Source organism: Caretta caretta, chromosome 1, assembly GCF_965140235.1.
Source record: "Caretta caretta isolate rCarCar2 chromosome 1, rCarCar1.hap1, whole genome shotgun sequence".
Lineage (NCBI taxonomy): Eukaryota > Metazoa > Chordata > Testudines > Cheloniidae > Caretta > Caretta caretta.
The window spans coordinates 205527833-205543062 of NC_134206.1; the positions used below are offsets into that span (position 1 = coordinate 205527833).

At 48.9% G+C, this 15230-nt stretch overlaps 1 protein-coding gene across 4 annotated transcripts in view; it reads right to left on the bottom strand.

Annotated features, from left to right (window-relative positions):
- Nucleotides 1–3915: 3915 nt before the first annotated feature.
- The window catches only part of B4GALT4 (beta-1,4-galactosyltransferase 4), an 83548-nt gene continuing 72233 nt past the window's right edge, over nt 3916–15230 (bottom strand). For 3 of the 4 annotated variants that reach the window (XM_048818256.2, XM_048818263.2, XM_048818270.2), the window contains 3 exons: nt 14684–14806; nt 5401–5505; nt 3916–4638 (listed from right to left, as the gene is read on the bottom strand). In XM_048818256.2, coding sequence (XP_048674213.1) covers nt 4497–4638; nt 5401–5505; nt 14684–14806 — 370 coding nt within the window. In that variant the 3' untranslated portion in view covers nt 3916–4496. The remainder of the gene's footprint in view (nt 4639–5400; nt 5506–14683; nt 14807–15230) is intronic. The other variant, XM_048818283.2, reaches the window with a different exon arrangement.

Consider the following 15230-nt stretch of genomic DNA (forward strand, 5'->3'; position numbering starts at 1 on the left):
CACTTAGAACACTACTAGTATCCCCTCAGCTGCAGGAATTGGTAGGGCTCTACCATATTCACAGTCTATTTTGGTCATTTTCAGAGTTATAGGATTTTTCAAATGGTAAATTTCATGATTTCAGCTATATACATCTGAAGTTTCATGGTGTTGTAATTGTAAGGGTCCTGACCCATAAAAGAGTTGTGGGGAGGTCGCAAGGTTATGGAAGGGGGAGTTGCAGAACTGCTAACCTTACTTCTGTGCTGCTGTTGGCAGCAGCACTGCCTTGAGAGCTGGACAGCGGGAGCCTGAAGTTCTCATCCATTCAGAAGTACAATGCAGGCCTTGCTAAATTCCTGCCGCCACCTAAACGCTGCCCTGAAGAAATCTGAATAAGTGGGGAGTTCAGTCTATAGCCAGTTCAGTCCTTGGCCTAGCTCTGAAACTGCAATAAAGGGGGAACCTGTCACTTTTGTGGTATGGACACTTTTCTCCAGTGAGTGTGTGAATTCTCATCTAGTTCTGCAACACGTGCCACTTCTTAATACTTTAGTAACTAATCTTGGGCTAACAACCTAGTTAAAGGCACTTATCTTCCCCCTTTACCAGTCCTTTCAGCCATCCAGTGGGCCATCTTTCAGTTTTCACAGATCATATGAGACAGCTAGTACATTTCACTACCTTTCCTCTGAATCAGCTTGGAAAAGAGGAGACTAAGGGGGGATATGATAGAGGTATATAAAATCATGAGGGGTGTGGAGAAAGTGAATAAGGAAAAGTTATTTACTTGTTCCCATAATATAAGAACTAGGGGCCACCAAATGAAATTAATGGGTAGCAGGTTTAAAACCAATAAAAGGAAGTTCTTCTTCACTCAGCGCAGTCAACCTGTGGAACTCCTTGCCCGAGGAGGTTGTGAAGGCTAGGACTATAACAGGGTTTAAAAGAGAACTGGATACATTCATGGAGGTTAAGTCCATGAATGCCCATTAGCCAGGATGGGTAAGGAACGGTGTCCCCAGCCTCTGTTTGTCAGAGCACAGAGATGGATGGCAGAAGAGAGATCACTAGATCATTACCTGTTAGGTTCACTCCCTCTGGGGCACCTGGCATTGGCTACTGTCAGAAGACAGGATACTGGGCTGGATGGACCTTTGGTCTGACCCAGTATGGCCTTTCTTATGGATTCTAACAGTGTCACTGTGGCCCTAGAACCAGCCATTTATTCTTAGCTGACTGCACACAAGCCTTGTCATAAATCTAAAGTAATTTTGCTCCTACTGTATTCAAAACCAATTTCTTACAGAGTTACATCTTCTAAGCAGCTGATATTTAAACAGTCCCCTACTCCTTGTGTGTGTTGTCTGGAGGTCACACTGCTAAATGTGTTAATCTCTTTGGGGGAAGAGGAATGCAGCATTGCTAAACAGCTCTGAGGTGACCTTCAGGACTAGTCACTAACAAAGAAAGTTTAATTAGACCAGTCACTCTCTTAGGTTGTTGAATCTTTTTAACTGCCAGCTAAAGTAAGCCCCCTATCTTTCATTTCACACTGCCTTCCAGTCTGGATTCTTTCTGTTGTAGGATGTGGGAAGAGACATGTTAAGGAAAAATACTTAGCATTAATGGGAATAAGAACACAGATTGTAGTACTGAGCTGTCTGCTTTTACCCAGGATAAAGGAGAAGCAGTTGAAGCTGGACTGTGTACACCACCCAGATAGATTAAATCAATGTCTAAAAGGGACCCTTTTGATACATTTGCAGTAAAGCACCACTTGGAATTGCCCTGTCCTGTTTCTTAATACAAACTGAATTTCTTCCCCCCCACCCCCCTTTAAACAAGGCAGAAGTACACAGACACAGGCTTTGTACTGTGTCCTGATAATCAACAGACTGGCTGTGTAAGGACTGGCAGTCTCAGGGGAAGGCCCTATTTTTTGATTTCCTTTCCCCTAGCAGGGTCTGCATCCACACACGTTAGGATTAAAAGCCTCAGTGTCTCAACTGTCTCTGCTGTTTGCTCCTTCTCTATGCCTTACCAAGCTGCTCTAGTTTATGTCCTGTGCCTATTAAAACAGGACTTAATTATCACCAACCAACTTCTCAAATGGCATCCAGAAACTACTAGAAAGAGCATAAGCACTGGCATGCAGAGAAATACCATGAATAAAGGCTACAGTCTTCTGCACTTGCTAACTCTGCCTTCCTGTTCAGTATAGACTGGTGGTAGCATTCTGGGGGGGGGACGGACGGACGACAAGTGAACCAAACTAAATGCAACTACAGTTTAATTTCCTTTGATCATTAGGTGGCACTAGAGATTAGTCTGTTCTAAAAACCACTTCTCCAGAGCAGCCGCTTTGTATTCAGTCTACAGACTATATCATACTCTGCACCATATGAGGTCTACTAGTGCCAAAATGAGGAAGTCCTTGTGTCACAGCCACAACACAATTTGTGGTGGCACAGAGTTCCTCTGGGCTGCTGATCTCTGCTGCATGAAACAGATACTTTTGACAGCTGCAGCTTCCTTGAGCAGTTATTGCGGCAGTATTCAGGGGGAAACAGCAGATGGCAGCATATGATGGAATTTACTTTTCAAAGTGTTCATGGTGGAGCAGTGTCTCATAGCTTTTATAGCATTAATGATAGCAAGCATCTGCTATTTCCATTATACATCATTTGTAATTTTCACTTCCACACATTTTTAATTTTCCAAACATTGACCTTTTGTCTCAAGTTTTCAAGATGCAGTCTCTTGCGTTTTGGCAGAATTAAAACACAATTAAAATCCTTGGTTTTAAGGAATAAGTTAGGAAAACCCTCCACACTTTTCCCATTATAAAACCACTCTAAGCACACAATACAGTGAGAGCAAGAATGACTGAAATGTAAAATTTGGCCCATTTGCTTGATTTGAGGAAAAAGGTAAGAGTGTAAAAAATCTAACTTTTCAGACTGAAACAGTGTCTGGGAGGTCCTGCCCCTTTGTGACCTCACTGTAAACAGTCCTCCTGTTCAGCCCGGGTGGGCTTGAGCAACAGCTGCTTTTGGGACAGTTTTACAGAGGGGAGAGATGGAATTTTTTTCCCCGCTCCCCTCAAAAAAACACCTGCCTGACCATCAGCAACAACAGAAAACAGTGGAACTGAAAAATCTGTCACTGGTTTTAAAATCTCAGCAATTTTTGCTACATTCCAAAATATTAGTAATTTCAGAGCTAGTCTGAAGGTCAAATGGATGCAGTTGGCAAATTCAGGGGCCAAGATGGACACTGTTCTTGAGTCTTTCCTCTGCAGGACAGAATGAATACGGTTAGCAACTAGCTGGGAAATAATTCTTTAGACTTCATGCTACCGTAAGAGGGTTTTTAATATTTAAGTTTCTAGGTAATAAATTCCTCTGTTTTTAGAGGAATTAATATAACAAACATCAGAATCAAAGCTTTTCTTCTTGAGAAGACTATGATCTTACATTTATTGATTGCAACCAACATCTACCCATCAGGCAAGTGTCAACACAGTGCTGTCTGCTGCTGTAGAGAAGGGGCTTACACCACTCCCATACATTTGCAGTTGAAAAACTTGCGATTTACTGCAACTGCTAACCAGTTTATCCACAAATCCACCCCATTTTTTCTAAAGCAAGAACTACAAAAAGCCAAGTCATTACTGGGTATTTATACCACACCGAGCACCAGGCTAACAGTGTCTAGGAAGCAAGAAACTGTGGGTAGTCTCAATCCATTTTACACTACTTATTTGTGTGTATTCCCTCAATGCCCAGCCCAGACTGGCACAGTAGGTGATAACCATACTACTGTCTGTATTACAGGTTTGCTGCAGAAATAAGTGAGCCTTTCATATAGGCACAGGACTCTTGAGCACTCCCACTAGGTACTGAATTAAACTGATGAAGGACAAGGGAATCCTTTGGAGTGAAATGGGTTGTATTTTATTGAGAGTTTTTAAATTCTCTTCAACGTGGCTGCAGTTAACATGATTACTTCCCTCTCCCTTTCCTTATTTACCCAGGCTGAGATCAAATCAGCCTTTCTAAACCAGACTTTAGGCTATAAAATATTCTTGTGCTTTGTATGATAACAGTCTCACTCCTTTAGAAAACACTGTGTCCTGCTCTCTAATGGCAGAAGGTTTGGAAACAGCTACTGGAGCTGAAGCTTTCAGTGGGTGCAGTTTAAGCTCCCAACAAGGCCAATGAAAAGCCAACAGCCCGAACAAGTAGACTTTCTAAATATCCCAGTGAAAACAAACTAACAGGCACGGTGACATATCCACTCAGTCAGTTCAGGTCTCCAGCTTAACGCACAGCGCTGCCACAAAACAAATTTGTAACCAAACAATTAGAAAGGATGAAAGAAGCTATTTCCTCTGCATTGTCTCTGTGCTGCTGGGGGACCCCTTGAGGCACAACGCTGCCTTTCCAGTCACTGCAGCAGCTACCGCAAGAGGAAGATCTATTTCCGTCTTCTAGAATCTACAGGAAACAATGTTACAAGATCTTGGGTGGCACGCTGAAATCTACTGTGACATTAGTGTACAAAGGGTTGTGCTCCACTGAGAGCAGTGTATAGGAACAGGAGTTCAGCCCATCTGTTTTCCACACTTGGGACACCTGCCGCAAGAGTTTCATCCTAAGGATATAAATCAGAGAAAAAAATATTTATAGGACGGTAGAGTTGAGAAACCCCTACTCCAGAGCTGGAGGTGCCATTACAATTCACAGCAGAGGAGCATCAACCTCTACCCTGCACCTAGGCTATTGGTGGATCTGAAGGAGAATCATAGAATCTCAGGGTTGGAAGGGACCTCAGGAGGTTGTCTAGTCCAACCCCTGCTCAAAGCAGGACCAAGCCCCAATTTTTGCCCCAGATCCCAAATGGCCCCCTCAAGGATTGAACTCACAACCCTGGGTTTACCAGGCCAATGCTCAAACCACTGAGCTATCCCTCCCCCCTAAGTGAAAGCACTTTACAGACTGTGTTCCTTTTACACAGTTTTACATCTATTCTCATGTGATTCTCAGCAGGATCAGATTCACAGGTACAGGTAGCCTATAATTTCATGAAAACTCCTGGCTTTCTAACCTTTGAGGCTTGAAAGATAATGTGCACCCAAATGATGGATATGTGCCTTTAACTGTAACTCTGTCTTAGCTGTTGGTGGCGGGGGGATGATTTATGTGCACAATTTTAAGAGGTGCTCAGATACCATGCAATGGTCTCCAGGAACAAGCCTAGCTAGTTAGCCTCTTTCTCCTATAAGGCTCACAGGAGAAGGACACCTCAGAAAGCACTTTCCCAGATGGTGTTAGCAGGAGAGAGGCTGCACCATCAGTCCTTTCGGTCTCCCCGTACGGCGAGAGGGTGTAGAACGGAATGCTAGGCCTGACTCACCTTTCTCCATTCGCCTCATTCCCTCTGTCTCTTGTGTGGAAGATCATAGTGTACTTTCCTACAGCAGGGGATGGCCGCATCACCCTCATCTTCTGCATCTCAACCCTGAAAGTAATAATATTACAGTGAGCAGAACAGTACCTTTAAGCATGGCAGGAAGGGGGTCACAGACTTGTCAAGGGCATCTAGAGGATGGGGAGCTAACACACGTATATAGACAGAACAGAGAGCCACACCCCCAGAGAACTCAGACACGCCCTCCTCTTTCCCCCACACCACACTCCACCATAGAAAGGGAGCCTAGCAAATGTCTATTTTCCCACAGCACACTCAGTTACGGCTCCAGCCATCCATTCCTTTTGACCACAAGCAATTAACTGTTACGTTAGTATGGCTTACTTGGGGGTTTAAACACATTATACTACAGAGCATTTAAACAGCCAGTCTTTCTCTCTAGCCTTGCAGCCTGTTTCATGTTGGCTGTATTCATCCAGGGAGTCTATGGCAAGGCCTCGTTCATTCTACAGTGAACTTGGCCTGACTTCTGTGGCCAGGGTGCTGGATTTTGAGGCTCTCGGGTGACAGTTGAAAATTCCAGGGTAGCATCAGGAAAATTAAAAACAACACAGTCTAGTCTGTCTTGATTGTATGATGGAATGCATATTTAATTCTATTATTTATTTTTATATTAAAGTCACATTATTTTATGCCACTTTCAATGAGCTGCAGGCTTTCCCATTGAAAACACAATGGCATTGAAGAAGTTAGAGGGAAGCTAAAGATTTCAACTAGGACGGCAGGGGACCCTTGTGGATTTTGGCAACAGGGGAGGCAGTTCAGCATAACGGGATAAACACACAAACTGGCAGTTTGTTAGAAGGACCAAGACACATGGGCAAGGAAATAATAACATTGATATTCTGACCCCAATGAAGTCAATAGGTTCACATTCATCGTTCGGGTACAGAATGAACATCTCACTGCACTCACTGGGCAGCTGGCACCTCTCAGACCTATTGTTTCAGGCTGTCTGCAGACTGAAACACCACACATCATGGCATCAGTTTAACCTCTTTACATTTTGAAGGGTCTCCTTGCAACAGCAAGTACTAGATACCTGAAGTTCCTCACATGCATTTAAGAGCCTAACTTCAGGCACCCACCTTTGAACATTTTGGGTGTTTTGTTTTTTAAATAAAAGTTTATGGAGCATAATCCTCCTGCAAGTGGAGAATGCGAAAGCAAATTTCGTGGCCACAGAATTGAGAAGTACCCAGGGCTATTTGTCACCAAAGCAGCTGAAAGAGCATCTAGCTTGCAGTCAGAAAGCTAAACACGGTTTGAAGAGTTGAAGCCCTAAGGCTTCTTGATGACTGAACCCTGGTCTACACTACAAGTTTAGGTCAAATTTAGCAGCGTTAGATTGATTTAACCCTGCACCTGTCCACACAATGAAGCCATTTTTGTCGACTTAATGGGCTCTTAAAATCGATTTCTGTACTCCTCCTCCCGACGAGAGGAAGAGCACTGAAATCGACTTCACCGGGTCAAATTTGAGGTAGTGTGCATGCAATTAGATGGTATTGCCCTCCGGGAGCTATCCCAGAGTGCTCCATTGTGACCACTCTGGACAGCACTCTCAACTCGGATGCACTGGCTAGGTAGACAGGAAAAGCCCACAAACTTTTGAATTTCATTTCCTGTTTGGCCACCGTGGCAAGCTGATCAACACAGGTGACCGTGCAGATTTCATCAGCAGAGGTGACCATGGAGTCCCAGAATCGCAAAAGAGCTCCACCCTGGACCGAACAGGAGATACTGGATCTGATCGCTGTATGGGGAGATGAATCTGTGCTATCAGAACTCCGTTTCAAAAGACGAAATTCCAAAATATTTGAAAAAATCTCCAAGGGCATGAAGGACAGAGGCTATCACAGAGACCCGCAGCAGTGCCGCATGAAACTTAAGGAGCTCAGGCAAGCCTACCAAAACACCACAGAGGCAAACGCCCGCTCGGGGTCAGAGCCCCAGACATATCGCTTCAAGAATGAGCTGCATGCAATTCTAGGGGGTGCCCCTACACCTACCCCACATTTGTACGTGGACTCCTGCAAGGGAGTGTCACGTAACAGGGATCAGGGTTTTGGGGACGAGGAAGATGAGGAGGAGGGGGAGCTTGAAGATAGCGCACACCAGGCAAGCAGAGAAACCGTTCTCCCCGACAGCCAGGAACTCTTTATCACCCTGGAGCCAATACCCTCCCAACCCGGGCTCCCGGACCTTGACGGCAGAGAAGGCACCTCTGGTGAGTGTACCTTTGTAAATATAATACACGGTTTAAAAGCAAGCATGTTCAATGATTAATTTGCCCTGAAGACTTGGGATGCATTCGCGGCCAGTACAGCTACTGGAAAGGTCTGTTAACGTGTCTGGGGATGGAGCGGAAATCCTCCAGGGACATCCCAATGAAACTCTCCTGGAGGTACTCCCAAAGCCTTTGCAAAAGGTTTCTGGGGAGGGCAGCCTTATTGTGTCCTCCATGGTAGGACACTTTACCATGCCAAGCCAGTAGCACATAGTCTGGAATCATTGCATAAGAAAGCATGGCAGCGTGTGGTCCCGGTGTTTGCTGGCATTCAAGCAACATCCGTTCTTTATCTCTCTGTGTTATCCTCAGGAGAGTGATATCATTCATGGTCACCTGGTTGAAATAGGGGAATTTTATTAAGGTGACATGCAGAGGTGGCTATTCCTGCTGGGCTGTTTGCCTGTGGCTGAAAAGAAATCATCCCCGCTGTTAGCCACGTGGTGGGGGGAGGGGTGAAGAGATCATCCCAGAGAATTGTGTGTGGGGGTTTAGTTGGGTTTGTGCTGCACGTTAGCCCGAAAACATCAGCCACTCCTTTTAAACGGCCAATGTGTCTTTTTCAATTTTACTCTCCCTTTTTTTCCTCCTGAAGCTGCAAATGTTTCAACGCTGCTACGAGCATCTCCGTCCCAGAGGCTAGCGCAGATAAGAAGGCGAAAAAAACATACTCACGATTAAATGTTCTCTGAGCTCATGCAGTCCTCCCACACTGACAGAGCCCAGCAGAATGCATGGAGGCAGACAATGTCAGAGTCCAGGAAAGCACAAAATGAACGCGAGGACAGGAGGGATGAACGCGAGGACAGGAGGGACGAGCGAGAGGAGAGGTGGCGTCAGCGTGATGAGAGGAGGCAGGATGCAATGCTAGCAATGCTAAGGCTACTGGAGGATCCGGCGTATGGCTGAGCTGCAGGAAAGGCAGCAGGAGCACAGACCGCCGCTGCAGCCCCTGTGTAACCAACCGCCCTCCTCCCCAAGTTCCATAGCCTCCTCATCCAGACGCCAAGAACACGGTGGGGGGGCCTCTGGCCACCCAGCCACTCCACCACAGAGGATTGCCCAAGCAACAGAAAGCTGGCATTCAATAAGTTTTGAAGTGCAGTGTGGCCTTGTCCTTCCGTCCTCCCCTCCTCCACCACCCCACCTGGTGCTTCCCTCCTCTCCCCCCCCCCCCCCCCCCCGGGCTACCTTGGCAGTTATCCCCCCATTTGTGTGACAAATTAATAAAGAATGCATGAATTTGAAACAACAATGACTTTATTGCCTCTGCAAGCGGTGATCAAAGGGGGGAGGGGAGGGTGGTTGGCTTACAGGGAAGTAGAGTCAACCAAGGGGGCGGGTTTTCATCAAGAAACAAACAGAACTTTCACACTGTAGCCCGGTCAGCCATGAAACTGGTTTTCAAAGCTTCTCTGATGTGTAGTGCGCCCTGCTGTACTCTTCTAACCGCCCCGGTGTCTGGCTGTGCGTAATCGGCCACCAGGCGATTTGCCTCAACTTCCCACCCTGCCATAAACGTCTCCCCCTTACTCTCACAGAGACTGTGGAGCACGCAGCAAGCAGCAATAACAATGGGAATTTTGGTTTCACTGAGGTCTAACCGAGTCAGTAAACTGCGGCAGCGCGCTTTTAAACGTCCAAATGCACATTCTATCCCCATTCTGCACTTGCTCAGCCTGTAGTTGAACAGCTCCTGACGACTGTCCAGGGTGCCTGTGTATGGCTTCATGAGCCATGGCATTAAGGGATAGGCTGGGTCCCTGAGGATAACTATAGGCATTTCAAAATCCCCAGCGGCAGTGGTGAGCTGGAGCTGGTTCGCACCTGTCAAGGTTCCTTCCCCACTCTGAACTCTAGGGTACAGATGTGGGGACCTGCATGAAAAACCCCCTAAGCTTATTTTTACCAGCTTAGGTTAAAACTTCCCCAAGGTACAAACTATTTTTCCTTTTGTCCCTGGACTTTATTGCTGCCACCACCAAGCGTCAAACAAAATATAACCAGGAAAGAGCCCGCTTGGAAACATCTTTCCCCGCAACATCCCCCCAAGCCCTACACCCCCTTTCCTGGGGAAGGCTTGATAAAAATCCTCACCAATTTGCATAGGTGAACCCAAACCCTTGGATCTTAAGAACAAGGAAAAAGCAATCAGGTTCTTAAAAGAAAAATTTTAATTGAAGAAAAAGTAAAAGAATCACCTCTGTACAATCAGGATGGTAAATACCTTACAGGGTAATTAGATTCAAAACATTGAGAATCCCTCTAGGCAAAACCTTAAGTTACAAAAAGACATAAAAACAGGAATATACATTCCCTCCAGCACAGCTTATTTTATCAGCCATTTAAACAAATCAGAATCTAACGCATATCTAACTAGATTGCTTATTAACCCTTTACAGGAGTTCTGACCTGCATTCCTGCTCTGGTCCCGGCAAAAGAAAAAACACACAGACAGAGAGAACCCTTTGTTTTCCCCCACTCCAGCTTTGAAAGTATCTTGTCTCCTCATTGGTCATTTTGGTCAGGTACCAGCGAGGTTATGTTAGCTTCTTAACCCTTTACAGGTGAAAGGTTTTTTTCCTCTGGCCAGGAAGAATTTAAAGGTGGTTAGCCTTCCCTTTATATTTATGACAGCACTGGTTCGCTGGAACCGGTTGTTAAATTTAGAAGCCGACAACCGGTTCTAAAAAGGCTTCTAAATTTAACAACCAGCCAAAAGTGGCACCTTAGGCGCCGAATCCGTGGGTGCTCTGGGGCTGGAGTATCCATGGGGAAAATTTGGTGGGTGCAGAGCACCCACTGGCAGCTCCCCTCCCCACCCCTGACCCCAGCTTTCCTCCACTCCGTCTCCCCCCTTGAGCTACGCTCCGCCCCGCTCTGCTTCTCCGCCCCCCCTTCCCGGCTTCCCACGAATCAGCTGTTTGCACAGGAAGCCTGGGAGGGCTGAGAAGCAGGCCTTGGCTTCGCGCTCAGGCCCAGGGAGGCGGAGGTGAGCTGGGGTGGGGGGGGCGCAAGGAGGGCCACCCACGCTGCAGCAGGTAACCCGGTGGGGGGGGGCGCGCGCAGGGAACCGCTCCCTGCCCCAGCTCACCTCCGCCACCCTCGGCCTGAGTGGGAAGCCGCCGCCTGCTTCTCAGCCCTCCCCGGCTTCCTGCCGAACACCTGATTCGCGGGAAGCCGGGGGTAGGAGGGTGGAGAAGCAGAGCAGAATGGCGCGTTCGGGGGAGGAGGCGGAGCGGAGGTGAACTGCAGCACACACCAAATTTTCCCCGTGGGTGCCCCAGCCCCGGAGCACCCACGGAGTCGGCACCTAAGGCGCCACTTTTGATGTGATCAGTGGGGGGAGCGGCCGCTCCCCCTGCTCCCCTGCTAGCTACGCTACCCTGCCCCTAGGAGCCAGAGGGACCTGCCGGATGCTTCCCAGGAGCCACCCCAGGTAAGCACCTCCAGGACTCCCCACCTCACCCCCCAGCAGGTCCCTCTGGCTCTTAGGGGCGGGGCAGGCACCCACTACGGTGGCCCACAAGACCCTCCTGCCTGGTTCCAGGGGCAGTCAAGGGACAGAGGAGGGGGTTGGATGGGACAGGAGTCCCAGGGGGCGGGGGCAGGCCACGATGCCCTCGTGGGGTGAGGAGGGAACCGGTTGTTAAGATTTTGGCATCTCATCACTGCCCAGTGGTTATTTTCAGGTCTGGAAAGTAAGTCCCTTGCTGCAGCCGTTCCCACAGACCAGAGTTCCTAAAGATGCGAGCATCATGTACCTTTCCCAGTCATCCCACGTTGATGTTGGTGAAATGTCTCTTGTGATCCACCAGTGCTTGCAGCACCATTGAAAAGTACCCCTTTCGGTTTATGTACTGGCTGCCCTGGTGCTCCGGTCCCAAGACAGGGATATGGGTTCCGTCTATAGCCCCACCACCGTTAGGGAGTCCCATTGCAGCAAAGCCATCCACTACGACCTGCACATTTCCCAGAGTCACTACCCTTGATAGCAGCAGCTCAGTGATCGCGTTGGCTACTTGCATCACAGCAGCCCCCACAGTAGATTTGCCCACTCCAAATTGATTCCCGACTGACCGGTAGCTGTCTGGCGTTGCAAGCTTCCAGAGGGCTATCGCCACTCACTTGTGAACTGTGAGGGCTGCTCTCATCTCGGTATTCTTGCACTTCAGGGCAGGGGAAAGCAAGTCACAAAGTTCCATGACAGTGCCCTTACGCATGCAAAAGTTTCGCAGCCACTGGGAATCATCCCAGACCTGCAACACTATGCGGTCCCACCAGTCTGTGCTTGTTTCCCGGGCCCAGAATTGGCATTCCATGGCATGAGCCTGCCCCACTGCCACCAGGATGCCCAAATTTCTGGGGCCCATGCTTTGAGAGAAGTCTGTGTCCATGTCCTCATCACGCTCGTCACCGCGCTGCCGTCGCCTCCTTGCCTGCTTTTGCAAGTTCTGGTTCTGCATATACTGCATGATAGTGTGCGAGATGTTTACAATGCTGATTCACCAGTGGTGAGCTGGAGCCGGTTCCCACCAGTTCGCTAAAACCGGTTGTTAAATTTAGAAGCCCTTTTAGAACCGATTGTTCCACGAGGGACAACCGGTTCTAAAAGGGCTTCTAAATTTAACCGGACAAAAGTGGCGCCTTAGGCACCGACTCCATGGGTGCTCCAGCCCTGGAGCACCCAAGGGGAAAATTTGGTGGGTGCAGAGCACCCACCGGCAGCTCCCCAGCTCACCTCCACTCCGCCTCCTCCCCTGAACGCGCTGCCCTGCTCTGCTTCTCCGCCCCCCACCCCAGGCTTCCCGCAAATCAGCTCTTCGCGTGGGAAGCTGGGGCAGGCTTCCTGCTCAGGCCCAGGGAGGCAGAGGTGAGCTGGGGCGGGGGGGCACGAGGAGGGCCGCCTGCACTGCAGCAAGTAACCCGGGGGCGGGGGGCGGGCAAGCAGGGGAACCGCTCCCTGCCCCAGCTCCCCTCCACCACCCTCAGCCTGAGCAGGAAGCCACCACCTGCTTCTCAACCCTCCCCGGCTTCCCGCCGAACAGCTGATTCGTGGGAAGCCGGGGGGCGGAGAAGCAGAGCGGGGTGGTGCGTTCAGGGGAGGAGGCGGCGCGGAGGTAAGGTGAGCTGGGGCTGGGCACGGGGCGGGGAACTGCCGGTGGGTGCTCTGCACCCTCCAAATTTTCCCCATGGGTGCTCCAGCCCCGGAGCACCCAGGGAGTCGGCGCCTAAGCCGCCACTTTTGATGTGATCAGTGGAGGAGCGGTCGCTCCCCCTGCTCCCCCCCCCAGCTACGCTCCCCTGCCCCTAGGAGCCAGAGGGACCTGCCGGATGCTTCTTGGGAGCTGCCCCAGGTAAGCACCACCAGGACTCCCCACCTCCCCCCCAGTAGGTGCCTCTGGCTCTTAGAGGTGGGGTGGGCACCCACTACGGTGGCCCACGAGACCCTCCTGCCCAGTTCTGGGGGCAGTCAGGGGACAGCGGAGGAGGGTGGATGGGGCAGATGTCCTGGGGGGGGCGTCAAGGAACGCGGGGGGGGTTGGATGGGGCAGGAGTCCCAGGGGGCAGGGGTGGGCAACGACCCCCTCGTGGGGTGAGGAGGGAATCCGTTGTTAAGATTTTGGCAGCTCATCACTGCTCATAACTGCCATGGTGATCTGAGCAGGCTCCATGCTTGCCGTGGTAATGGTGTCTGCAGGACAGCAGAGTTGCAGGGGCAGCGGTGGTTGGATGACCAGTTTTGCAGACCTGCTGCACCGTCTGCTTCCAGGACACAACAGCTAAGTGGGCTGCATGCTTGCCGTGGTATGGCAAGACAAGAGCAGCCGAGCAGAGTTGCAGTGGAAGCAGTGGACGACGATGGTCATATAGACAGAGGACCTGCGAGACCACCAGGAGAGCAGAAAAGCAGAGTGGCAGCGGAAGCGGTCGTTCGATGACGACGGTTTGCAGACCTACTGCACCGTCTGCTGAAAGCAGTATGGCTCCCGCACGGAAAAAAGGCACAAAACGATTGTCTGCCATTGCTTTCATGGAGGGAGGGGCGACTGACGACATGTACCCAAAACCACCCGTGACAATGCTTTTGCCCCATCAGGCATTGGGAGCTCAACCCAAAATTCCAATGGGCGGCGGAGACTGCGGGAACTATGGGATAGCTACCCACAGTGCAACTCTCCAAAAGTCGATGCTAGCCTCGGTACTGTGGACGCACTCCACCGACTTAATGCGCTTAGTGGGGGGACACACAATCGACTGTATAAAATCGCTTTCTAAAAAATCGACTTCTATAAATTCGACCTAATTTCATAGTGTAGACATACCCTGAATAAGCAGTAAATTGTCAAATGAATGAAACACACTCAGTTTGCATCCTCAGACTCTCTTCACAGAACTTCCTTTAGGAGGAGGCTCAAAGGAGAGTAGTATGTTTAATACAGAGTCAAAGAGCAGAATACGGATGCAATTGCTTCCACTGCAGCCATGAGGAGGATTCTCAAGGGATGCCCCTCTTCTGGATACCCAGAAGAAAACAACACTGAAAATCCTACTCAAAATTAACGCTTCTGCTCTCGGTGAAATCAATCATTTCCCCATAACACAGACAGCGCAGCTATGTAAGTATCCTGCTGCCAGACACAGCCATAATCAGTTGTCATCTCGATTCCACCACCCAGTAACACACTGCTGATCAGTCACTAATACCCTGCCACACGCATTGCAAATTCCCTAACTCGTTTACTCTTCATATCTCAAGAACTTCCAGTGGTACATTCCCTTCCCTATTCCATCTGAACTGAAGTGCTCATGTTAAATCACACTTGGGATATTATAGGCAGATATCCCATTCATCCACATCCTATACCATACTATACCATACCATATATACCCATTTCCCACTAGCTATTTGGTTACCTGATTCGGAGGTCGTCATCTTCTCCACCCCAGCCCCAGTAATTGTTAGAGAATCCATTCACCTTCGAAAACTGATCCCTTGTTAGAACAGTTACTCCCCCAAAATATCCCTGGTAACGCAACCTAGAAATGGACAAGAAGGTATAGTGAAAAAAACTGAAAGATAGAAGTGACATGAAATTTAAGAACTAATACTACTGGAAACACAGCCCTGAAACCTTGGGCCCAAGCTGCAAAGTTTGAATCAAGGTCTGAACTTTCTCCAAAATTCAAAGGTGTTCAGGTCCTGGATTTAGGCCCATTTTGCTCCAAAAAAGAATGATTCACTTCAGAGTACTAATCAGAACAACTCTCTCTCCAACTGGCAGTCTGGAGCATTCTTTACTTTGCTCTTTAACTCTGGACCTGTCCTTGCCAGTCAAAGATGGCTCTGTATCCCAAGAGCTCTAAATGAAAAGGGAGGCAGCAAGGCTACACAATGACATACTGAAAGGAAGGCAAGCTATTTTCTAATCAGTGGATTGGTAGTATTACAATTTGACAGTAA